The 27952-nt window shown below is 31.7% G+C and overlaps 1 protein-coding gene across 1 annotated transcript; it reads left to right on the forward strand.

Annotated features, from left to right (window-relative positions):
* On the forward strand, positions 1-27047 carry LOC139510510 (uncharacterized). Its single transcript, XM_071297084.1, has 3 exons — positions 1-277; positions 18164-18317; positions 25872-27047. Exons 1-3 carry the CDS (start codon positions 232-234, stop codon positions 26065-26067), a joined length of 396 nt encoding a protein of 131 aa, XP_071153185.1. The 5' UTR covers positions 1-231; the 3' UTR covers positions 26068-27047.
* The last annotated feature ends 905 nt before the right edge of the window (positions 27048-27952 follow it).

The raw sequence follows: 27952 nt of genomic DNA on the forward strand, positions 1-27952 counted from the left end.
GATACTAAAAGTTGATTTAACGAACTCTGATAGCTTTTGGATGAAAAGCTTACGTAAAACTTGATAACAACGATTGCATATGGCAAATATGATCGATAAATGTGAATGACAAGGTCGTACAAACACTATTCCTCTTAAGAAATGGAGTATGCCGGATTCATATTCAGGACTGAAATTTTGTAGATTTTCTTGGTTTGAATGGATACCACTTTTTAATATGACATCTGTAATATGGAGTTATTCTTTAATAATACAAGCGATCTGCTTCCTCCTTCAGGTAAGAATTTACATCTAATACAAAATCGGATTTTATTTTTTTGGAATTGAAGAATAAGTTTATTGCAGTGAATGTACATTAAATATGTAAAAGGTAATTTTTTTGTTTTAAAATATTTATTTTCACAAAAATCAAAAAGTCATTAGATTATTAAATTTTATTATTATAAACGTTTTTGAATAAGAGAAAACGTTAATTGTAGTGAACATAGATTGTCTAGGCTACTTTTGTTTTCAGATATTCATATTATTAAAATGTACAAACCAGTGAGATTTCTATGAATTATTAAAAAATGTCACACTCGTTTCTTTATTGAAGTTCATGGAGATTCGTTACATATTTGCGTTATCTTTGAAGAAGAACAATATACATTTGATTAAGAATGGAAATGGGGAATGTGTCAAAGAGACAACAACCAGACCATATAACAGACAACAGCAAATGGTCACCAATAGGTCTTCAATGCAGCCAGAAATTTCCGCATCCGGAGGCGTACTTCAGCTGGCCCCTAAATACATATATATACTAGTTCAGTGATAATGAATGCCATACTAAACTCCAAATTATACACAAGAAACTAATGTTAAAAATAATACAAGACTAACAAAGGCCAGAAGCTCCTGACTTGGGACAGGCGCAAAAATGCGGCGGGGTTAAACATGTTATGAGATCTAAATCATCCCCCTATGCCTCTAGCCAATGTATAAAAGTAAACGCATAACAATACGCACATTAAAATTCAGTTCAAGAGAAGTCCGAGTCTGATGTCATTTAATTGTATGTTTGTCAAATGATTTACACTACATAAATAAACTCATCACAGATACCAAGATTGAAATTTAGTATATTCGCCAGACGCGCGTTTCGTCTACAAAAGACTCATCAGTGACGCTCGAATCAAAAGAAGTTAAAAAGGCCGAATTAGTACGAAGTTAATAAACTCATAATAGTTATAAATATAAACTGATTTCCGGTCTATCACAGTAAGTTTTCAGTTGTAATTGATTTGAATTTTTTAATATTCTTGAAAAAAAAGGTTCTCTTTCTTATTGCATTGATTATATTGCTGTTAGTTGCCTTTTAAAGTACTCAGTTGCATTATGTCAATTTGCTGAAAGCCAGAGTTAATCAAAAGTAATGCATTTGTTTTCCCACGTATCTAAAACCTTTTTCTCAATTTACGTTTCTGCTTAATTAATAATGAGTGTTACTTTCATTTTCAAATCTCAAGGTTGATATTTGTCTATTTAGAGTATTATCTGTTTTCTATGAGATGGAGATATTAGATAAAACAAATTTCTACTCGTAATGTTTAAAGCGTCTTACAATGTATATGGGGCGTTTGATATTAGAAAAAAGTAGAATCACAAAGAAATGAACTCCGAGGAAAATTCAAAACGGAAAGACTTTAATCAAATGGCAAAATCAAAGAATAAAACACACCAAACGAATGGGCAACAACTGTCATTTTCCTGACTTGGTACAGGCATTTGCAAATGTAGAAAATGGTTGATTGAACCTGGTTTTATAGCACTAAACCTCTCACTTTTATGAAAGAGGGACGAAAGATACCAAAGGGACAGTCAAACTCATAAATTAACTGACAACGCCATGGCTAAAAATGAAAAAGACAAACAGACAAACATAAGTACACATGACACAACATAGAAAACTAAAGAATAAACAACACAAACCCCACCAAAAACTAGGGGTGATCTCAGGTGCTCCGGAAGGGTAAGCATCAAATTGCGTTATTTTTACAACGATGCGTGAACAAAACAGACATAATCGGTAATCGGTAAGAAACAATCACAATCAAAACCAAGAGGTAAACAAAGACTCATAAAAACAAAGGACATTTACATCATCAGTTGTTAATAATAATTAAGAAACAACACGAACTCCACTAAAAACCGGGAGTGAAATCAGGTGCTCCGGAAGGGTAAGCATTTCCTGCACCGTATTCGGCACCCGTCGTGTTATTTCTTTGTTCAGTTCGGTAATGATGGAAGGTAATTATGACTGAGGAAGAATATCAGATATGATTTCTGACACACTTTTGTAATAATGGCCAATCAGCTCATGATGGCGAGCGTAAAATTTCTTGAGTGATGACCTTAATTTGATTGATTCATAGCCCTGTCTTAGCAAATTTTAAAAAGCAGTATTCCTCGTTCAACAAAATCAACGTACTTTGAGCTAGCTACAGAGTAACGTATCAATTGAGACAAATATACTCCATGTACTGGTGCCGCTGGGATGTTTCTACACAGAAATGGAAAGTTGACAATAGGAATATTAAAATTATCGCGTTTGTCATTAATTTTGGTATTCAACCTACCATCAGTAGTCATTTTGAGAAAAAGGTCTAAATATTAAGCAGATTTATCTGTGTCGGTAGTATCTTTGATTTCAAGTTCACTTGGATATATTAAAAGTGATCACTGAATCTATTATCATTAAGAGACATTAAATCATCATTATACCGAAAGGTGAAGGTAAAAGACTGGGCTAATTTCTCTTCTCCTTTCTGTACAAGACCTTGGATAAATTCGGCTTCATAGGAATATAAAAACAAATCTGCAAGTAGAGGAGCGCAATTGGTACCCATTGGGATTCCAATAGTCTGTTGGAAGACCAAACCTCCAAATGCAACAAATATATTGTAAATTAAAAAAAAAGTGCAGCATGGCAGTGATATCCTCGTCGGTATATTTTTTCCTTGACTCTGTATGATTTTTCACAAAGTAAGCTGAATTCCAGCCAAAAAAGATATGTAAAACGTCTAGTGCCCTTTCGGTAAAATAGTCAAAATATGGTGACAGCAGTATTGACTTATCATAATCAATTGACTACAATTTAGTTCATTTTTGTTGTTGAATAAAATAACAAAAAACAATAAAAATACAATTAATTTTTTCATCATTATAATTTTTGTTGCTGTTATATCATAGCAGACGCGTTGACATTTACAGTATGGTAAAAAGATTCAAATGACGTGAAATTGTCGTTTGAAAATACTGAACCTTCAATTATGTTGAGACAATAAAATTTATCTACAAACAATTATGGTAGAGTTTCGTACATATTTACAGAATATTCATGATGTTCATTGTTTTTAGATTAAAGATTTTTGATTATATTTTACCGTTTTCCCTTTACGATAGGATCAATATGCTTTTTAAAAAGATAGTTTTTAACCACATAAATGAATGGCTTGACAATTGCTATTAACGAAAGATATCAAAAGACAAGCAAAAACATATAAACTGAAATATCGGCGGTTGATTTCAGGTACACTGGAATGGTAAGCAGATCCTGGTTCATATGCACACGGTTGATTCTCATATAAGTATAAACCCTATGATAAGTCAAGAACATATCGGTCGTCATTTGTGAAACAGATATTCTCTAACGGTAAACTAACTTGTGACGGTTTCCGTAAATTTTACAAAGGGATAATTTCAACTTCACCGTTTGGGATTCTTGGTTCAATAGATTTGAGTGAGTGGTTAAAAGGAAATGTCTCATTGGCAATCATACCACATCTTCTTTTTTATATAATGATATATGTACGCATTTGAAGAAACAAATCTATTCAGTCAGCTCTTTGAAGTTATTGTTTCTTATATAGAAAGTAATCATGGATTGAACCAAAAAACTGATTGTTAACTAGTATCCAACGTGAATGTTTTGATCAGCAATCGCTGGTGCTGATAATACGTTAGGATTCGTATTAATTTTAATAAAAAAAAACACAGATGACTAAGTTTCGTTAATATATATATTTGCATGCATTGGTTCAATAATTTCTTTACATAATACTTAACACAAACTCTTGTTTGTATCTTCAACAAGTTAAGGGCTTCAGTGGCCGAGGCGGTTTTATAACTAGTGCTGCATACTTGTCGTTAATGAATTGACATTGCTTGAAAGATACAAACTAAGATGAAAAACTTATGATACCTATTTATCGACAAGCTCAATCCAGACTTTTTACAATCATGAATTTTACAGACCAAGTAAGGGAGTGGATCTTAAACATAACCTTTATATTTCTTGTATTCTGGTAGAATCCATTTATTACAAACAAATGTTTATATTGCGAATAACAACGCACAACATCCCAATAGTGAAAAATAAAATTTATATTCCTGGATTTAAAAAAAAAAGAATTTTTGAAAATTTAAACATATGTACAATCTTTTGTGTTCCGATCAACATAATCATAATTCTGTTGTGTTTTCCACATTTATGACACTGAATGCGTTTGTTAATTGGAAGGGTGATATTTTTTAACATCAATACAGTGACTGTTTACCATTTCAGAGCACATGACGAATTTTGCAATTCAATATATATTTTCTATATATAACTTTTGGACTAGTTTAAATCTCGGTCTATTTCTGAAATTTATTCTTACATACTTTTGATTTTTTAACCCTGTATGCTAACATTGCCTAGGTAAATTTTAATTTTTTTTTATGCACATTGAACGATAAATCTATGTGACGTATAAAATTTTCTGACGTCAGACACACAAATCAATGAATGTGTTTGTAGATACATGTTTTTGTGTTCTGTCAAATTGTTCCTTTTAAAATTGTTGTACAATGATGACTGATGTACCCATATTCTGACTTTTTATTTATTGTTTCTGTTTAGTTAACGAATCAATGTAAATATAACGGAAATTGATGAGACTGTCAAAGTGAGAGGGTTAACGCTATAAAACCAGGTTTAATCCACAATTTTCTACATTTAAAAATGCCTGTACCAAGTCAGGAATATGAGTTCTTATCCATTCGTTTTTGATACGTTTTGTTATTTGATTTTGCCATGTGATTATGGACTTTCCGAATTGATTTTCCTCTAAGTTCAGTATTTTTGTGATTTTACTTTTTATTTACTAGTATTCTGTTCTTTTCGACTTGCTCAGCTAATATACAGCTTCCAACAATCATAATATGATCCTAATTTTCCTTGAAAGCTTGGAGGTATCGGTCGGAATTCGGAATTCGATAATTGAATATTACATTACATATGTATATGATATCTAAACTTTTAAATTTTAAATTCGAGTTTCGAAAATACAATATTCAACTAGCCAATCGGAATACAGCTGTTAAATTTATCAAACTACTGCAGACAATAAAATATATTTTACTGATGAATAAATTTCCTTAACTAAACTTGTTAATGATCAATTGCAATTTTGCATCTCCTAAAGGAATAAGATAAATTAAAAAAAAATGTGTCTTTGTTTACACCACGACAAAGAATTAGTGGTAGTATTTCCTTGCAATTTGTTTTGTCATCAACATTTTCTGTTTTCAATGCATTGCACATTTCATGTAGTTTGTTTTCTAACATATGAAATTTGCGATTTCATCCTACTTTTAAAGATATAGTTGTATTAATAGCATTCCAATTTTCAAATTAAATCAAAATTCAATCTCCGTACTCGTCCATTTTTTATGCGTGGTCGCTTCATGGAAACCTTCAAACAGAAAAAAAAAACTAAAAAGGGAGTGTAGAGATTCGATTTTAATTCTATTGTACCACTATCTTAACACAATAATCTAATATCATCAATGTGTTTATTTTCTGGTGATCAATTATACTGATAAAGAATAACATTAAAATCGGACGTAGATTTTTTTTAAATAAAAAGGATTAGCATCAAAGCATGGTCTAAAAAATAACAAAGCTTGCACTGATAAGTTTAATGTGTTTGAAATTATAATTAAGAACCAAATTGTAAATGAATCTTGTATCTGAAGTGTTTGCTTTAAGGGGATTTGTCCAACCAAATATACTGATGAATGTCCCCCAATTTCACATCGCGGACAATGTGTGAACACTGGTGACCATTTGGTGGAGTGTTTGCCACCATTTGGTTTGACCACATCAGACTGTAATTTTATTTGAAAAATTTCAAGGAGAGTTCTAGAACTTTTGCCATCTAGTTTTAACTGTCCTGTCAGAATGGCATCGTATGCACAAGATTCCACTGAAACTGCAATCAAGATCACATACTTGCTCCGAGGTCTAAACATTATGTGTTATAGACAATATGGTACCTTTATTGTGATTTAGACTTTTGGTGGATAAAGTTAAACTGTGGCCGTTTAAGCGCCTGTTGTACCACAATGACACCATGTTCTGACTCTAGAATTACAGAATCAAAATTGAATAATCGAAACACACTTCGTTATGTAATAAATAAACTCATCTTAGACACAAGGATCAAATTCCGTATGTACGCCAGACGCGCGTCTCGTCCACAAGAGACACACCAGTGACGCTTGAATCAAAAATAGCCAAAAAGGCCATATAAGGTACGAAATTTAAGACCATTGCGGACCAAAATTTCAAAAGGTTTTGCCAAATACAACTAAGGTAATATATTCAAGTGGTAGAAAAGCCTTAGTAAATTTTAAAAATTCAAAAGTTTTGTAAACTGTTAATCTATTAATGTATGTTCCTGTTCTACAATTCGTTGTATAAATAGACAAAGCTAATTAAAGGAGTAGGTCCAGTAAGACCCCCTTTTCGCCCCAAAATATAGCAGTTTTACAAAATTGTTAAAATGTAAACTTTTAGTTATTCATTGGACTGTAGAATGCTTCTGCTACATAAGTATGGGCTGTTTTTGACAATACAATGCACATATATCGGGTACTAGCACCATTAAGTCATGCTGTATTACTGAAATCCTCACAATCCTAGCATTTCAGTTGAATTTTAGACGCTTTCCGTGTAAAACGAAAGTGACCACATTCGTGTTCATCCTTAATATTGAAATGTAAGTTGTATTTGATGATAATACATAACATATATAGAGGTTGAGGATGAAAACGGATGCGGCCACTTTCATTTTTGACAAAAAACATCTGAAAAGTGACATTTTTTGACATATTTGGTAGATTTTTCATATTTGAGCTTGAATCGGGCGTTTTTAATGACTAAATCAGTTTAAATCTTTCACATAAACTAACTGAATCAAATGAAATAGACACTTAAGTGTTTAAAAAGTGGTCAAAATCTTTCATCAGATAATCTTTAAATTTGAGGCCAAAATCGGTCTTTACCGGACATACTCCAAATTTATAACTGGGTTTTTACTATAAATATGAGCAACACTACGGGTGCCACATGTGAGCTATATCTGCTTACCCACTCCGGAGAATCTGAGCAGCCTCAGTTTTGTTGCGGTTCGTGTTTCTCAGTCTTCAGTTTTCTATGTTGTGTACTGTTGTTTTTCTGTTGGTCCTTTTAATCTTTAACTATGGCGCTGTCAATTTATTTTCGACTTATGAGTTTGAATGCCTCTTTGGTATCTTTCGACTTTTTTTTTCTGTACCGAACACACAATTTATTCGTCATTACATAGCGGGTTGGGACATTTACTACAGCGTAGCAGTTTTATTGTAAAAATATTGGTACCGTTATATCCTGTTGCTTGTCACAAACGATTATAAACAATCCAGCATATGATTTGTAATATGGCATTGTATCGATTAACATTTATAGACTGAATATAACAATATTTCAATTACCATTGTATTGTGAAAGAACTGTGCCTGTAATTTGTATTAAAGAAAAAATAATTGCGTTATAAATAAAATGATATTGTCATTGATCAAGATTTCCGACAGTTGGTATTTTTTATATGTTTTTTGACAAGTTGTGACATGGTAGCGCTAGATAAAGGATTTATATAGTTAGACTAGGTCTAAAACATTTTTGAAATCTGATATTAATTTTAGTTCACACTACACTTGTTCTAAATCAACCTCTGTAAAAGAAGGTTGTCTGTTTGTCTTTTCATTTTTAGCCATGGCGTTGTCAGTTTATTTTCGATCTCTGCCAATATATTCTGTAAATGAGACGGGATAGAAATTGCATAAGAATTAAATTCCATGATCTCTTAAGATTGTATTACCTCTTCCGATAAAGGAAAAAGTGATACTATCTAGACTTTTGTAATTCCTCTTCTATTGTTTGTCTGTTTGTCTGTTTTCTTCTTAGCTATGCCTTTGTCAGTTTATTTTCAATTAATGAGTTTAAATGTCCCTTTAGTATATATTTCATATTTCTTTCAGTTAACAGACAATTTGTTGTGGTGTTTCTATTTATATAATTGACATAAAAGCTCTTAGTGGTTTATAAGTTTGTAAAGTAGTTTTTCATCTTGATGTTTTCTATTAAGTTAAAAGGTATGTATGTATAGGTTGTTTGATCTTTTATCCTACTCTAAACTTAATATGATGAAAGTGAACTAGGTTTCTTTATGACATTGATTATACATGTATTGCTTAATAATCGCTTTTATGCATATAGTGGCATTATATAAATCTGCTGAGGACCAGTTATGTATTTATTTTTTCGAATCATTTAAAAACAAAAATCAGATTACGTTTGGTCTTTATTAATAAAGGGAGTGTTTTTTTGTTTTAGAAAACCTGATTATCAAAAGTTTGTTTATAAAGATTTTAGATTGATTTCCATAAGATATAGATATTGTGTCATAATATTAATGACTTTTGATATTATAATATAAAAAATTGAAAAAATCGTGCATAGGGACTTACAGATTTCAGAGAAATTGAAAAAAACAGTTCAAGAATTATCAATATCTTAAAGGAAAAATTTCGAATTTGATTTAAAAAAAAACACTATATAAATTGATCTTGAATTTTCATTGTCTCCAAAGCAAAGTTTGTTTTATTTAATATTAAGTTTTCTGTTTTTAGTAACGTAGACTAATGATTTTCTCTATATTGTCTATTTATATTATGTTTTCCCATGGTCCGTGTTTTATCGACAGTTGTTAATTATTATTTCATTTAATGTATCGATTTCAGCACTTATTTTTTAAACAATCGTTTGAATTGAAAACCGAGAACGATCATTCTTGATTCAATAGCGAAATTCGAGTTCTTGAGAAATATAACTAATAATTCGTTATCTCAACATATATCTATATTTACATGCCCATCAGAATGACATCTTGTGAATGAAACTATTCCTGTGTGACCCTTAGGCAGAAATACTCCATCCTTTGGCAGAATTGCACACCACCATGCGTAATTGGGGCATTTTGTACCCTAATTATCATTCAACAATTTTGTGGTAGAGATTGGACTTCGACCACTTTATCGACTCTTGTACCAAAAAGCCAACATATTGTATCAAATAACTGAAACACAATCAAAAGTTCGAAACACACTTTATTATATAATCAATGTTCCTGTTTCTGTTCTGCAATTCAATACTGTTCACACAGTATATGCATCATTACATAGCGTCGGGGACATTTAGCTACGGCGCAGCGATTTGTTTGTGAATATGATGATACTGTTGATTTTCTGTTGCATGTTACTAAATGTAAAATATATTCCGACATATTTATTCGATTTTTTAAATAATGATTATTATTATACATTGTGGAAGAACTATGCTAGTTAATAATTGCAGGGAAAAATTATTACAATAAATTTCAAATTAATATTTCAAAGGAGAAAATTTCCAAAAGCCATTAGTCTTTGACCTAGATTTCCAAGACTGGCGTATCCGGATTTAATAGAAATAATAGATATAAATATTTTATTGAAGTATGATAACGTTTTAAGGACGTACGACATTTGTTCTCTAGAGTAAAATTCATTATATAGACTGAGCTAACCTGATAAAGATTAATCCTTATATTCACACAAAACACAGTAAATCATCATCTAAACAACATTTTAATGAACTGTCTGATCCCAATGGTTTTACCATCACGTTTTGTAAAGTACAGATGTTAAGCTCGCACGTTCTGTTAAGGAAACGACATGATTAGAGGTTTTCTTCAAATTTCAAAAAAAGTTCAAAAGAATTTTCAATATCTTGCTATTTCTAATGACAAAGAAAATAGGTGATATAATCTAAACTGAGATGTTCCTATTGATATATTTGCAGAGAGGTTTTAGTTATATGTTTGTTTTATCCATATATACATCTTTAATTTCTATTATATTACAATTCGGTTGAAAACAAAACTTTACGACAACAGAGATGATTTCAGTTTTCCAATTGTGAACTTTCAATTTCTTAGTAGCAACATCCCAGCAGCACCTGCATACGGGGTATATATTTTCCAATAGAAACGCTATTCCTGTGCATGTATTTCCTATCCTTATTTTCTTGATAGAGGGTTACTGCTCACAAGGAAGCTATTAAACCAAGAGTTCCAAATGGTGAAGTTGAAATCATCCCTTCGTAAATTTTACGGACGCCATCACGAGTTTGTTGACCGTTATTGAATAACCGGTTTACAAATGATATCGGATATGATCGTTACGTCGTAATTACAATCCCCTTCCCTATCATAATTGTGACCTACCGAATTAGACTATTTACCGAATTGTTATAACATGAGCAACACGACAGAATCTGCTTACACTTCCGGAGCACCTGAGATCACCACCAGTATTTGGTGGAGTTCGTGTTCCTTATTCTTTAGTTTTCTATGTTGTGTCATGTGTACTATTGTTTGTCTGTTTGTCTTTTTTATTTTTAGCCATGGCGTTGTCAGTTTATTTTCGATTGATGAGTTTGAATGTCCCTCTGGTATCTTTCGTCCCTCTTTTATGTATGATTCTTTCTGATTTTTTAATAAAAAGGACCAACACGAATCGTGAGCATACCGTCTCCATTTACATACTATGGTTTCAAATTACTCACACTAGGTAAACACAGCTCTTGGCTTAACCCTCTCTAATGTCAGATTTGAAAAATAACTTTATGCGTTGCCAATAGATAATAACATTTAGACGTGGCCAGTGACAAAATCTTTTGACGTCGTCTCTTTGTATTATTTTTTTATATTGATTTAGCAAATTAGTTTCCTATGCGAACGACATTCATTGATAAAGAGAGTGACTAGATAAACAATTTGATGATGACATATTAATTTATTAAACTGTTAGTATTCAAATCTCAATCTTGTTGGAACAAGGAGGAATTTAAAGTTAACTGATAAAGTTTTAAAAATCTTTTGCATTTTTAAAACTATTAATGATACATTTACCCATTTACCTTTTCGTCTGTCGGCTCACGGGTTGATAAAGTGATATCATGACATAGCAGTCAGGATTCTACTTCGTCAAAATTATCTCCCCATTACGCCAGTTCATTTTCACAATCGAAGAAATGAAAGCCATTGTAAAGATGACGCGCTACCAATTTTGCTCTTGGAAACCGATAAATTTATCACATTGCACCATTACGATCCTTAAATGTCAGTTGTATTTTAAAAGACAAATGTATCAACTAGCCAATGAGCATCATGCAGTTAATGATCTTGTCTGCATTGATTCAACTTAAAAAACTATTGTCTGATCGGTTGTCAGGAGGAATTTTCGAAAATTTATAAACATTTAAAACAAATCTAATTAAATGTTTCAAGGAAGGGCATACTAGATTTGTTTAGTGGTTGAAGACTATAAAGCCTAGTTATCACACACAAAAAATAATAATTATTCGAAGATATGTATTTTCATCATCCAACTTGAAAGACTGTCGTCAAGTACTTTTAGTAAAAAAAAATAGCTAATCGAACACACCTACTCTGTTTTTGTGATTCATTAGATAGGTATTTCACTTGACCCATATATATATCATCTTTTAGAACTGTGATTTGTTTATGTTATAAAGTCAAGCTGTAGCTTTGATACATAAAAATGACAGAATCTGAAGCGAGACAATGTATGAAAAATTCTTGCTTTGTACGATAACAAGACAAAATATTCAATTCAAACACACCCTAACATAAAAAGGTGCACTCGATTTTCGCTTTTCGATACTATTGTTATCCATTTTTTGGAATTTTTTCTTGAGTCACATTATGGAAGGGCAGACACGAAAATTACTGAACTAATAGATTTTTATGTTTTCCGTCCGTGGTAAAAAAAATAAAAAAATCGGAGGTTATGCATTTTCTACATCCAACTTGAAAGATACCCATGTCGTCGACTTGATATCTAATTGTTCTGCTTAACTATGTACTAGATAAATTGAAAACTTATGAAAATGGTGTTTTTAAAATAAAACACTTCGTAATTGAGGAGAAAACTGTTAATTTGTTTGTTTCTATTAACTTTAAAAAAAAATGTCACTATAGTAAACATTACAGTACACATTTATCGCCTTCTCTGACAAAGAGCTTTGATTCTTTTGTTCTATTTCTACCGGGTTTTCGACTGATAGGGATGATAAAGGGTCTGATATGATAATGACATGTTACGCTCGTTTTGTCATATATTTCAGCAGGAAACATGCTAAACTTTTTAAAAAAAAGTTTGAAATGCACATTTATTTTATTTTATTTTTTTATAATATATATTTCTGTTTCTAATTATATTTGCCGGAATTTCTAGAATGACATTTAAACGCTTTGCGATAACTTTACAGAAAGCTATGCGATAATGACAGGATACAGTTGATATAAACCGGAAGCAGTTGATTAACCAGAAGCAGTTGATTAACCAGAAGCAGTTCATAACGAAAGTCATATCAAACGGCTAAGACAATTCATTTAATTTAATGAATAAATATATGTACAAACTAGTTTAAAGAGGGGGTAAATTATAACAGTATTTTCTATAAGTAAATGAAAAATGTATTTATTATATACTTCGTAGTAAAGACACGAATAAGGTATGCGCAATATATTCGTTGGAAATAATGCTGCATCAGCTAGCCATGATGATATTTGTGATTATATTGGTGTTTTAGATTAATGTGATATTGAAAAATCCATATGGTATTCTCTATAAGTATATCTGTTGATTTAGAAAATATGAGTTGAGTAAAAAGTTACAGTATATTGCTCAAAATAAAATTGAGTGTTGCTTTCAGAGAATTTTATAATATGCTTATCTTATAATGTGTAATTCATTACTAAGAATGTAAATAATAAACAAGAAACCGCATTTGAAACCGCATTTTAAGATGAAAGCAAAAATGATGCCAAAAGCATTTTCATATATATTTAAAAAAAAATACCGATAACAAACTTGTCATTATCATCGGCAGTATGACAGTCGCTGAAGAAGGGGAGGTAGAGCCAACTCCACAAGTGACAAGGAGAAAAGAAGAATGAATTGTGGAATATATCTGTGGTAAAAATATTTCAAAGGACAGAATTGATTTCGTCTATGTTGTTCTAATGCACACTGATGATGTGGTTATTGATATGAATAACATAGACAGACATCTCTAATATCATCAACTATATAGTTGAAAATAGTTCGTCAATAATATTTTATTTGAAAGAAACATCATCATTAATGCTTTACAATAGGTTCTATGTTGTTCAAATTACATACTAAATTTTATATAAAAGAAATGATTACTGTTTTTCAAGGTGCATGGGTATAATTGGTCCTCAATGCTATTCAACTTTGTACTCTATTTGGCTTTTTAAACATTTTATGATTCGAGCGTCACTGATGAGTCTTTTGTAGACAAAACGCGCGTCTGTCGTTATTATATAATTTTAATCCTAGTATATATGATGAGTTTATTTGCAACCATTGGGTCGATGCCACTGCTGGTGGAGATTTATTTCCCCGCGGGTATCACCAGCTCAGTAATCATTGATATGTTCATCATTATAAATGAACTGTTAACAAAGTTTGAATTTTTGAAAAAATCAGGCTTTTCTACCTCAGGAATAGATTACCTTAGCTGTATTTGGCAAAACTTTTAGGTATATTTGGTCCTCAATGCTCTTCAACCTCGTACTCTTTTTGGCCTTTTAAACATTTTTTGACTCGAGCGTCACTGATGAGTCTTTTGTAGATGAAACGCGCGTTTGAAGTAATGATAAAATTTTAATCCTAGCATCAATGTATTACAAGCTGGAAAATCTTCGTTAAATTTGTAATACTTATTCTATTTTATAAGTAACAAATATCAATTAAATCGCCCAAGGAGAACCCACTTCTTCAATATTTTCAATAATTATGTTAGATATTACTAAGATGACACATTTAATCCTTTCTCATTGATAGTTTTCTTTTCCTTGTTAGAAACATTCTGTTGACTAATTGATTTAAAGTTTATATTTATCAGTTTATGATAGTGATTTCAGTAAATACGGTTGCTTAATTGACAGCTTGGTTTATTTCCTGGTGACATTGGAACATTTTCATATTTTGCACATACTTAAATAAAGGCAACAGTAGTATACCGCTGTTCAAACTCATAAATCCATGGACAAAAAACAAAATCGGGGTAACAAAGTAAAACTGAGGGAAACGCATAAATATAAGAGGAGAACAACGACACAACACTACAATGTAACACACACAGAAACGGACCAAGCATCAGACAAAATCCCACGAGAATAACAAGTATAACATCAAAACCAAATACAAGAATTTGGGATAGACAAGTACCGTGACACGTCTTATCGCAATGTCAATTTACACTAAAAAAGAAGAGAAAAAAAAACCGACGCAACGTTAAATTGTAACACACACAGAAACGAACTATAATATAACAATGGCCATATTCCTGACTTGGTACAGGATATTTTTAAAGGAAAAAATGGTGGGTTGAACCTGGTTTTGTGGCATGCCAAACCTTGCTCTTTAATGACAATGCTAAATATAACATTGAAATGACAACATAATATTACAGTACTACCATACAAATAAATAGGATTATTTGTATCCATTTATTGATACTTATTCTTACGGCTTTGGTAAGGATGTGAAATGCTATATATTGACAACATCTTATTTTGAAGAGTTACAAGGAATAATTGCATTCGGAATTAAACGGACTAAAAAGCGTTTTTATTTTTATATCAGGCACTTGTACTCTGTAATACGGCAGTATATGTTTACATTATTTCCATTAAGATGATATTTTGGGCTCTTTAAACCCTTTAAAAAATTGAAAAGAGTATTTGTATGATTTTGTTTGGAGATCTTGATTTTTTATAATCTAATGTCTTCTTTTTTTCTTTGCCGGGTCTTTGCACTTCTTATAATAGTGTTCCCAAATATTCGTGCGTCGATAATTACTAAAATAATGTCGACGTAACACGTCTTTGCATCACATTAATATACCACATCATCTGCAGTCTTCCTCTGAGATATTAAACTGATATAAACAACATTATGAAATCTATATCTTATCAACATAGATGTTCTAGATAACCTTTTTAATACTTCTTTCTCATACAAATTTGTTTTTTTTAAACACTTATTATGTCATCACTCCCAAACACATCGTTTCATTCGTTTGAAAAAACTTAATGATAATCAGACATCAAGTAAAAGTATAGCTGAGTTATATAACAATATAGAATCATTAAGAAAAACCACAGCTTTATATAATTCAGATCTAATCTAAAAAATTTGCAGTTGATTTATTATGTTGGTTAAGTGTTGTCTTTGATTGTTTTTTTTCTCCCTTATAGTACAACACACATTATAACCATTTACAATTCTATCTTTTGGACAAAAAACAAAACATTTGTTTACATCATCAAAAGTTGCAGTGGTACGAACTTGATTTAAATTTCACCTGAAATTATTGCATGTTTTTTTGGTTGATTGAGCGCAAAAAAAACCTGTTTAACCCCGTCACATTCTTTAGTTCACTCCCATGAGCATGTAGTTTAGTTGGTTTACGTCTGTCATAATTGTATTTCATTTTTTTGTTATATATGAGACCGTAAAGATTCTCAATTGACTTGTTTCATATTTTTCATGTCAGGGCCTTTATAGGCGACTGTACGACATCGTTTTTTTCCAAATGTTGAAGTCTGTACGGCTGCCTATAATTGCGTACATCCTCTTTATTTAACTCTGGAGGATATTTGTCTCATAACCTATCATATCTCCTTATTTTTATATCATTGATGCTTGATTTGTCTTGAATTATTATCTATCTCACGTTTTTTTTTATCATGAAATTGCAAATGCGGGCGTATATCAGTCTGTCCACATTATACGAGCTGTAATGAATAGTACATTAAGTTGTTTATGGTATCTGTTTGTCTGGTCTTAAATATTCTTACTTTGAGAAGGTTTGAACATATTTCTGTCCTCGAGATTCTCGAAAAAGTAATACATATGATTGTTATCTTGGTGAACATTTTGAGGCATATGTTTAATGATGATCTAGACGAAAGGATCCGGTTTTCACTTTTCTGTTGTACATGTATAATGCTTCATTCTCAAAGCGTGCTCTTTAACTAATTTAAGGAGTAATTTTCATTGTAATGATATAGACACTAGTATCTTTTACAGCATTGTAGCGTACTGCCGGAAGTCTTTCAAAACCTCACGAACACTAATTAATATTATGTAATGGTATTAAAAGACCGTTAAATATTTTGTCTTCCTTCTTCAACTCCCGTCGCTTAAAATATCTAATCGATATGACTTGCTATAAAATGTGAAATGTATTGGAATTCTGAGGATATTTAAAACGATAACATGTATCAAACAATTACATTAGTAGTACAATGTTACTGTGAAATTATCTGATTTGTACTCTAATAAATTTATATCAACCTTTTAAAAGCCTTTTTATAACGTTATTGACTATGTTGTTCTGAATATTGCAACCATAACAAATATTCATCTTATTTATATATACGTCTTTCAATAAACACTTGTTAACATTGTTAGTAGAATATGATTGTATTCTTAAATTTTTCTGACCAAATATCATTTTCTGTTACATGTTCATATTAGTTTGTTGCGGGTCTACCCGTTGTCAGTTGTAAATACCCAGGGGTTTTCTGTATACACTATTCATATGAGAGTATATTTGGTAAATATGTATTATATTCCAATTTATAGTAAACGAAGAATTTATGAGGACTGTCGCACCAGCTGAATTTTATACTGTAAGCACATGTGTTTTTGAACCATTCTTAAGTAAAGAAGGTTTTTAGTTTTGGTACAATTTCTCCCAAACTAACAATGTCTAAAATTCAGTCATAGTTTTACATGGAATATGAATGAAATGTAGTGTATATGAAAATATTTTCTTGAAAACAACCGAGCCAATAGAGACAATAACACTATTATAACATAAGAGGTGAATTTTAAAGTGAACGTTCAGTAACATCTTCAAGAATCAGTATATGAGTTAAGACCAGATATAATTAGATAGCTCACGGTAAGTTGTGAGTCGGACGAAAAACTGGTCACTATAATATAGAAAATGGCGCTGAAAGTTGCTTTATGCACACACAAAGTAAAATCACAAAAATACTGAACTTAGAGGAAAATCAATTCGGAAAGTCCATAATCACATGGCAAAATCAAATAACAAAACGCATCAAAAACGAATGGACAAAAACTGTCATATTCCTGACTTGGTACAGGCATTTTCAAATGTAGAAAATTTAATATATAGAAAATAATATATTAGGAAGTGTGGGGTTAACGTCAAATTATGTAGCAAATCAACAACGACAGATATCCTACATTTCCTATCTGATAATAACTGTTTTGTACGCTCGATTTATATATTAGTAAATCGGATGTCATTAGAATGTATTGTAACGACTCAATCTAATAAAAAATTGAAAAAACCCCGGAAATATTGAAATGGTTTGGAATATTTAAAAGAGGAGGTTCAATTATTACAGTATTTGAAAGGAAACAGACAGCAAAGATCAGCAAACATGTAAATAAATTCCATTGCATTATCATTGATAGTGTACGTAGTACATCTAGAGATCAAATGTTCATTCAATTTAGTTCATTTTCTTACAATTAGGTAAATCTATTTCTTTAGATATTTTTTGCAATATAGTTTCATCCATATTTAAACGAACGTTTTTTTTGTGTTTTTTCTTTACAGAACCAACACCGGAAGTAAACAGTACATATGTAACAATAACTGGATTGGTTGTGTTTGGATTTCCTGTAATGACAATGACTATATTTTGTATTCTACGAATAAAGTTAGAAAGAAAGAAGCGATATAGAGGATTTTATTTAGATGACCGAATAGAGTAAGTTATTACACTGTGTTTCAATACCAGATGTGATATGTTTACAAATAGTTATAAATTATCCCAGAGACCAAAGGACGTGGACAAAGGTCATTGTCTTTTATAAATTATCCCACAGACCAAAGGACGTGGACAAAGGTCATTGTCTGGTTTCATATCAGCAAAACTACATGTATCTTCTCTTGCTCAATGTGCAACATTCTCACGTAAGAAGGCGTGGGTTTACATTGATTTATATTTTGTTGATATGTGTGCTCTATGGAGATCGAGTTCCACAGGGATAATTAAATCAGACATGTACTAATACAACAAAAAAACGATGAATACCCATACATAAGAGCTTACATACTTATTATTAGTTTCACTTCGTCTCTATAAAACTCATCGGTAGCGCTAGAACCAAAATAATAGTTGTATAAACTGAGGCCAAATCAAATACTCAAAAAAAAAAGTTCGAAAAGTTGTACCAAACTGGGCTGATGTTATCTATGCATAAAGGTAGGAAAAAGCATAAACATAGGGTAAATAACAGTGAAGTTGGCTTCAAAGCATCCTCGAGGGTTCTCTCAAATAATGAATATTTTAACTTTCTTTGAATTGCATTTATATTGAGGTATTGTTTTGAATTTGATTAAATGTATTTAAAAGTTTTTGATGATTATTTTGCCTAGTAAGATCGATTGATTACCGATCATTGCACAGAAACGTCCTAATTTAAGAAAATCAAAAAGACGCACAATATCCTCGATAAATAATACATGTTCATGTCTATTGCGGACTTATCAGAATGATTATATACTATAATACTGAATATATTTACTGTTATAGTGTAACATATTATAAATTGTCAGTGTTACCAAAAAGAAAAAAAAAAACGCTAACACGACTCATTGCAAAAACATCTTATTGATAAATTCATCTGATAAAACCACAAATAAAGTTCACCATTCTTTTAACTCTATATATAAAAAAAATATATCTTTGTACTTATAAAAGACTGGATAGTGAGACCAGGTTTGGTATTAGATAATTTCCCGCTATCTTTATTATCTGTCTGTAAAGGAGAAAATTAAATAGTTTTCATGTTTATTAATTGTTATTACTTATCGTGACAATCTCACAATCTTTAAAACAATTTAGCACTGATGGTAATATTCCTCTTCAATGTGGATAAACAATGTATTGAGAATCTCCTTTTTTAAAACTCTTGGAAGTATACGTTCCATTCTTTAAACAACCAAATTGTTTACAATCAGGCAAAACTTCATAATTCATGATAAAAAAAGCCATCTTCACAGTTTCTCTAATTGGTGAGAAGTGAAGACACTGAAGGAGAGTCATATTGTCTTGAATGTGTATGTATAAGATATCGTCTAATCATGTCTGAGTGGCGTAAGCGATGAAAATATGTGACGACATAACGGTTATTCTTTTAGACGATGTTTTATAGTTATGGATTTGGAATGAAATTTTTATAGCACTTCTAAGCAAATATAATTAGTAAATAATTTAAAGACACTTTTAAAATAAAAACGTTTGGTAATATTAAAACGGTTTTATTCGACTTTGTGAGAAGTAACGCATGACTATTTCTGATAGAAATGTTTGTGGTCATGTATTGCGATCGGATCGGGATAGTATATTTCTTTCAGAATGATTATTATTCCTCAATTATACAGTTCACTTATGTATAAAAAAAATAAAGTATTTCAAAATAAAGTATTGCACAGTGTTGAGAGCCGAACAGTGACCTTAGTTCTTAATTTTTGTGTTATTTGGTCTCTTGCGGAGAGTTGTCTAATTAGCAATAATTCCACATCTTCTTTCTTTTTTACACGGGATGACCGTGAGGGCATTTCGGTGTATTGCTGTCGCATTGATTACCATTACGTAACGTTCGTGTTGGGATTGTAGCCGATCTATACACATGATAAATACGCGGACATTATCGAGTGCAATTTAACATTCATTATTGCTTGTTATAAATTTTTTTCAAATGTGCTCCTTAACATATTCTTTTAGAAAATAAATTAATAATATGAAAATGTTTTGTCGTTAGCAAAACATATATGTGTCAGTAAAAAATCTTTAGTATCTTAACACACTAACAGAAAAAGTGTGTTAACGCATGCGGAAGAATATCTCAAGAACGTTTGCAATCTCCCATGCAGAGTTATCGGTCCTTGCTCTCTCTCAAGGACCGATAACTCTGCATGGAGATTGAACGTTTAGCGGGAAAATATGAAGGCCTACTCAAATACAATCTATTAGAAAAATCGAATTATTAAAGAAGAGTGTCCATCATGCACTTGCACTGTACTACTATTAACTTAGTAGAATAGAATGATATACAAATGAATGAAAAATTATATATATATGTAACTGTAGTATACAAATATTATTATAATATATATCAACAAACCAGAGTATACTGATGAGGTTGAATTCCCTGTCATTTATTTATCATCCACGCACGAACGAAAATTATCTATACATTAACCTCACTTTCATTTTAAGAGATGTGATTTTTTTCTGAGACAAGTGCTTTTCATGAGGTTGATATTTGGTCTATTGACTTTTGAACTATATGAAAATCAGTTTGTTTCTCAAAATTTGATTAAACCACATATTTACAGAAAATAAATGGTTGTAATAGTTTCATTCCGTATTAAAAAAAAAACACAACGTAATTGGAGACAATTATTTACCTAAACCAATTGTACTTATATCACGGTGGGAATGGTTGTCCTGCGAGAGAACGTACTGTGCTGGTGATTCGGTCCTGACGGGTGCTGGTGATCAATGAAAAAATGTAAACAAAGACGAAAATGATGATTTTTGACGTTTTCACTCATAAAAAATGGAAGAAAACAGTTGAGATTTTTCCATTTCGTTTCTTATGGGTTCATATATAAACCATTAAAAAATTGACCGTCTATACTGTTTCAGTAAGCGTAACACAAAAATGCTCATTTTCAGAAAATCTCGAACTGAAAAAATAAAACAAAAATGCTCATAGAGTCCGCTTTCTATACCGCAATCCACACGACAAAACAATTTTGTGAAAAAACATTGCAATTTCTTAAAATTTAGCATTTTCTCAATTTATTCATGTCCTGATACTGTGCTGGTGGGTCCTGTCATTGTGCTGGTGGGTCCTGATACGGTGCTGGTGATTTTGGATAAGAAGTTGGTCATATTTGAAACAAATGTTACAAAATCAATAAAATTGGGCAGATAATTGTTGCCAACAGGATCTATGACTCCTATTTTAGCTCTTGTGCATCCATTTGGCTGTTTAATATGTGTTTTCAAATGATCTTAACTTGTATTACATAATAACATAAAAGGGCAACATCTTTCGTCCAATATCAGAGAACAATATATAGTATCTAAAATAAGTTAAAAATTCCACAATACTATATAATTCATTTTATGTGTCAATTTGTTCGAAAAAAGTCGAAAAGAAGAGAGTTTAAGTTAATGTCATGATTATCTGTCGCTTTCTAGATCTATGCTTAGCATTTATTTCAGATGACATGGACTCCTCACCCTGATGACCCTGCTGCCTTTCATAACTTCATCCGTATACATATATTAATAGATAAACGAAAGGCTGCAACTGGTATTTTTGTATTTAAAATGATTCGGTGTAACGAGAATATTTGTGGTGAATGGAAACTGTGAGGGTCAAAATCTTAAATTGCTTATAAATGTTGCTGGACCTAGTTTCGTTATCTGATCCGAATTTTCTGAAATGTGCAAGGTAGATAGACATTTTGATTTGTTTACTCGGTAATGAACCCTTGTGTTGATCCCATGCTAAACATAACAAAAATCTCTGTACAAAGGTCTGTGAAATTCTCTTTTTTCTACTAAATACAATAATGAACTATAATAAATAATAATGCTTTGCAAGAAGTTTCCCCTTGATATATGCACATTTCGTAATTGACATTGTCATAAACCGTACACGAAAAGATAAAATATTGATATAAGTACTTAATTTGCATCTTTGAACCCCCACCCCGGCTTGTTTTTTAGGAGCCTGGGGTGTCTAAAATTGGTCGGTTACAGACAGCCGAGTACGCATTTTACTTTCCAGGCGTGTTTATGTTTTTTAAATATAAATTAAGGCTACATTTTAATATAATAATTCTATGAATTCACAATATAAAAAAATGCAGAAAAAAAATTAAATGAAGTGAAATATCTTAGTAAGGAGTCATAACTACAGAGATGGTGTGTTTGACACACAAAACTTAAAAGCTTAGTGATATTACCAATATTAAAATAAAAGTGTATTTTAGTTGGGTATTTTTTCCATTTACTCATTTTCAATTATAATCAAGGCACATTTGATTTTTATTCATGAAAAATATTTAAATATAGAAAAGTAGGACACATTGTTCACTTCCTCCCCCGTAATTCTTTATCAAAAATATTTATTTTGAAATGAAAAAGCTAAGAAATCTTAGGTTTTTTAGTGTTTTCTAGGTTATCTCGTCTTCATTCTCTGACATATTCTAGCTTGCCCTTTCATAAAATAGTGATTTTTTTAGTGTTTTATCGAAATTTCGAAAAACAAATACCTGATAACCGCTTAGACAAAAAAAAATATGTTGGAAAAATCTTACAGCAAGTGATTCTTAATAGCTATAGCCTCGGTCACACCTTACCGGATAGCTCGAACGGACGCCTAACGGATAAAAAAAAAGTTATCCGTTGACAAAATTTGTATCTGTTGGGAGTCCGTTGGTGTACTAACGAACATGTAACGAATGCCAAACGGACACACAACGGACACTGAACGTACGTGAAACGGATACGTACCGGACAGAATGGACGTCGAACGTACATCCAACGGACGAGTACCGGATAAAACAGACACCTAACGGAAGCGTAACGGATAAAACGGATGAACAAAATAATCTGAAAATTAAAGGCAATAAACCATCTAAAAATTAAAGGCAATAAACCATGAGAAATTTCAATTGGCATTTGTCCATTTTACATCCGGTAGTCATCCGTTTTATCCGTTATCCTTCCGTTAATATCCGTTTTACATCCGTTTTATCCGTTAGGCGTCCGGTAGACATCCGTTGGTGAATTGGTCTACCGGATCTCCAACGGATGCATAACGGATACGTAACGGCTACAAAACGGACGAGTACCGTACAAAACGGATGCCTAACGGACGTTCAACGGACATTTTATCCGTTGGACGTCCGTTCAAAGTTTGAACATGCTCAAAATTTTCCACCGGACAGAACGGACGTCAACGGATAAAACGGACGCTTAACGGACATGCAACGGATATGGACGGACGCCTAACGGATAAGAACGGACGTCCAACGGACATGAACGGATTGAGAAAAAGGTATCCGTTAGGCGTCCGTTCGAGCTATCCGGTAAGGTGTGACCAAGGCTAATATAAGATACATTTTTCTTTTACAATCCACCTTTAAAATTTTACGGGAAACTATTCCAAGCTTTCACTGTAACCTCGCTCTAACTTATCCCCCTCCCTCCCCCACCCTCCCCCCCAAAAAAAACACCAAACAAACAAACCCGCAATACTATTATCATTCTTATAGTCAACACTCAATTGTTCACAAACAAATGTGTTTTAAGCTGCTAAAGACATGATTCAAACGCTCAGAAAGTCCTTTGTTCTATATTTATGCAAAACCTTTCACATTTTTATTTTATGGGTTATTGTTGAAGGTCGTACGATGACGTATGGTTGTTAACACATACTTCCTTTGGTTTCTTATGGAAATTTGTCCATTGACAACAAACATACCACATCATCTACATTATATTAAGTATTGTATAAATTACAACGTATTTTTGGTGATCTTGCAAAATGATCGTAATCCCGAAAATCGTAAACATATTTTCTTATCTTAAAAGGGGGCAAGAAGGGTTCCATTAACAGGCCAATAAATAAGATTACAGTTAATTTCAATTTTTTTTTTTTTAAATAGGGGTATTTTTTCTCTCATAATAACAGTAAACAGATTCACAACAATGTCAATTTCAAGAAAGCAGACAACAGTTAATTGGTCAACAACAGTACAGCATCAATGCTCTTGAATATATGCCACTTTTAACTAAAATATAAAAGCACAGAACCAGGACATAGGAGCACAGAACCAGGACCGTTTTTCTTATCACCAGCACAGCGTCAGGACAATTCCGTTTAACGAACTTGCCCGACTTTTGCAATATAATATTGTTGTAATATACTTTGCATGGTACTTATGACACATCAGAGAAAAATTAAGCAACAAAACAGTCGTTTTATTGCCGTTCTGATACAATGTAAACAAACCCACCAGCACAGAATCAGGACCCACCAGCACCCGTCAGGACCAAATCACCAGCACAGTACGTTCTCTCGCAGGACAACCATACCCACCGTGTATATCATGATACCAAATTATACATGAAAAAGCATGCAACGTTTAGCACAGTAAATATCACTTTTCTTCAGGCAAATATGTGTTTTATTCAAAATGCAATTTATATAGAAAAAACACCTAAAAGATTTCTCTTTCTAACATTATCCCCAAAAAAAAAAAACCCTCAATTTCCACAAATTCCCAAAAGTAAAATAAATAAATAAAGGAAATATTTGACAATGAGCAGCAACATCGGTGTTGAAAAAATGTGCTGTGGTAGTTCTTCATAAGATTTTTTTTTAAAAATTAATCCCAGCTATAAATAATTAGCGAGGGAAAATTTTATAAGATATCAATTCGTTGTCATGGTGCAATCCGGGGTGTACGGAATTTTACACCGGGATAAATTTTAGTACACCCAGATTGCAACAAGATTACTTTTGATTTTCATTCACAATTTTTTTCAAAAGATACTGAATGGCAGATGTGATAATGATCCTCTTAACAAGGATTACTTTTTTTTAAGAAGATGATCTTCAAAGCGTTAAGCTTTACTGATATATTGTTGTATTTAATGGAAGACTATCAATCCTGATGGTATCAGGAGCTTAGTAGTCAGTACTTCGATAATGGCATGATTTATAGCTAAACTTTCTAAGATCGTCGTTTGTATTTATGAATTATAAACTAAGGTTTCAAAGCCCTCAGGCAAAGTTGGTTCAAAGTTATTTGGCTATTATCTTTTTTGTCGTTTTTCTCGATATTTTCTTTTAAATTTGATTAACATATAAATCTCATAAAAATTTTATTAACCAATAAACTTCATGAAAAGATTAACCTATAAATTTGACAATGTTCATGAATTCGACCTTCAACAACTATTGTTAGCGTACTGTTCACATCAAATGAAATGCTTTAGTAGTTTAAAAACAATTTACACCAATAATATGATTAAAATATTCAACAGTACATGTGAGTTTCGCCAAGGTAGTAAAAATTTAAAATATCATGTAATAAATGGTATGTGTTCGGGCCGCTTTTCTTTTTTCTTTACCAAGAAAGCTAATATTCGATAATTGAAAGCCAAGGATGTAAAAATAGATAAAACTTTCAAATTGTATCATATCAAAGTTTCTTTTTTTTGCAGTGGGGCAGCCGCACAGTGTCCAATGATACCAAATATAGAAGATGAACAATACGGGACATCATCGTCGAGTGATCTAGAAAGGGCACACACTTCAAGACGATTCCTGACAATGATTCTTAACTTTATAAGAATGGACCAATCAACGAGCACTGAAGAAGTAGACTTAAAAATAAGCTCATTAGATTGTCAAGTATGATGAACGTATGCTGTATGATATTTAATACATAACATTTGTATTTATTTCATTTATACATCATTGCTATTGGTTACGTAAATAAAACAATCATACGACGCAGAAAACTTAAAATGGTTTAAATGATACTTTTGTTTAATAATATTTTCCGATTGTGAATTATGAAATTGCAATCGAAGTAAGGTATTACTTGATTTATTTCACTTGACTGGGCGGAGTTTAACCGGTTCGTTCATTATAGACCAGTCCATCTATTAACAGGTATTTCGGGATAAATTCACCAATAAAGTGTCTAGGTATTCGTCCCATATCTCACATTCAGTTCTTTTGTATATTCGTTTGGTGACACTGATAAATGATTAGAAATCAAAAATAATTATAACGGCATTCATCCGTATCACACACATCTTCAAATAGACTGTCCCTATGCAAATAAGAACTTAAGCTCCGCCCTATCAGTTGAAATAACATTGTTCATTGCTATATCAGAAATTGGTATTTTACCTAAAAGTCAGGAATATGAAAGTTGTCCATTCGTTAGATGTATTGGAGCTTTTGACTTTGCCATTAGCTTAGGGACATTCCGTTTAGAATTTTCCTCGGTGTTCGGTAATTTTTTTACTTTACTTTTTATGCATCAGTTGAAATTAGATGTTCTATAGACTTTTTGCAGTGTAATATTTTTGTAAAATGAACAAAGATTTACTATATCTTCTTCCTTGTTTTATAGTATTAGTATTCATTTGTATCATTGGCTCAATTTTAAGATCCTTTCGTTTGATTTAATCCATGAAAATCTAGATACAACGATAAACAAGTAATTTACATGATGAATACTGTGTACATATTTCCATATTTATATGCACGCTAAATGTAAATATCTTTCTTAAACATTGTTAAAATAAAAGTGACAAGAATACTGAACGTATTTCAATTTCAGTAAACGTTATTCGTTATCTGCATGTTCTCATTCACTGTTTATTGCAGAGATGGAGCCGTACACACACGTATCATTGTACAACAAAAGTCCTTTGTTATTTATCGATGTTTGACACATATAAATATGTCTGCTCATATGAAGTAACATGCATAAATCATGTATGTCAATTACAGAAAACTGCCGTTGTCCACTTTTTCTCATTCATTTGACACTTGCATATTCCAGACATGCGCACATTATGCATGAAAATGTAAGTTGTCGTTGTTCTTACGATGCTATCAGGTCCTTATTACACTTCTACAACGATCTTGCTACGTTTATACCACGTTACCAACATATGCAACCATTAGGCAGAAATGTCCAGTTCTTGGCAGAATTGCTCTTGAATCAAAATGACAACATGTTCTGCCTATCAAATAACAGCAACAAAATAAAAAGTTCGAAACACACTTTAAAATATAATCAGTGTTCCTGTTCTGCAATTCTATACTGTGCACAATGTATTCATTATTACACAGCGGCGGGTACATTTCGCTACGGTACAGGGATTTTGTTATGAATATGACGATACCGTTTAATTTTCTATTGCATGTCACTAACTGTTAAATACATTCTAAAACGATTTTGATGTTTTAACAATTCATTTGATAGTTTACCATTTATAGACGAATTACAACCATCTCTATATTCATCATTACACAGCAAAGGGTATATTCCCCTACGCCGCAGCAATCTTGTTATGAAGATATTGAAAAACGTTGATTTTTCTGTTGCATGATGCAAACTGTTGCAAACTGTTAAATATATTCCGTTATATTTAGTCGATTTTTGAAAATTCATTGGACAGTTGTACATTTATAAACGAATACAACCATATCTTAATGATCATTTTATTGAGGAAAAACTATGCCTGTAAATTATATTAAGCGAGAAATGATTATAACAAAA

This window comes from Mytilus edulis, chromosome 2 (genome assembly GCF_963676685.1).
Source record: "Mytilus edulis chromosome 2, xbMytEdul2.2, whole genome shotgun sequence".
Lineage (NCBI taxonomy): Eukaryota > Metazoa > Mollusca > Bivalvia > Mytilida > Mytilidae > Mytilus > Mytilus edulis.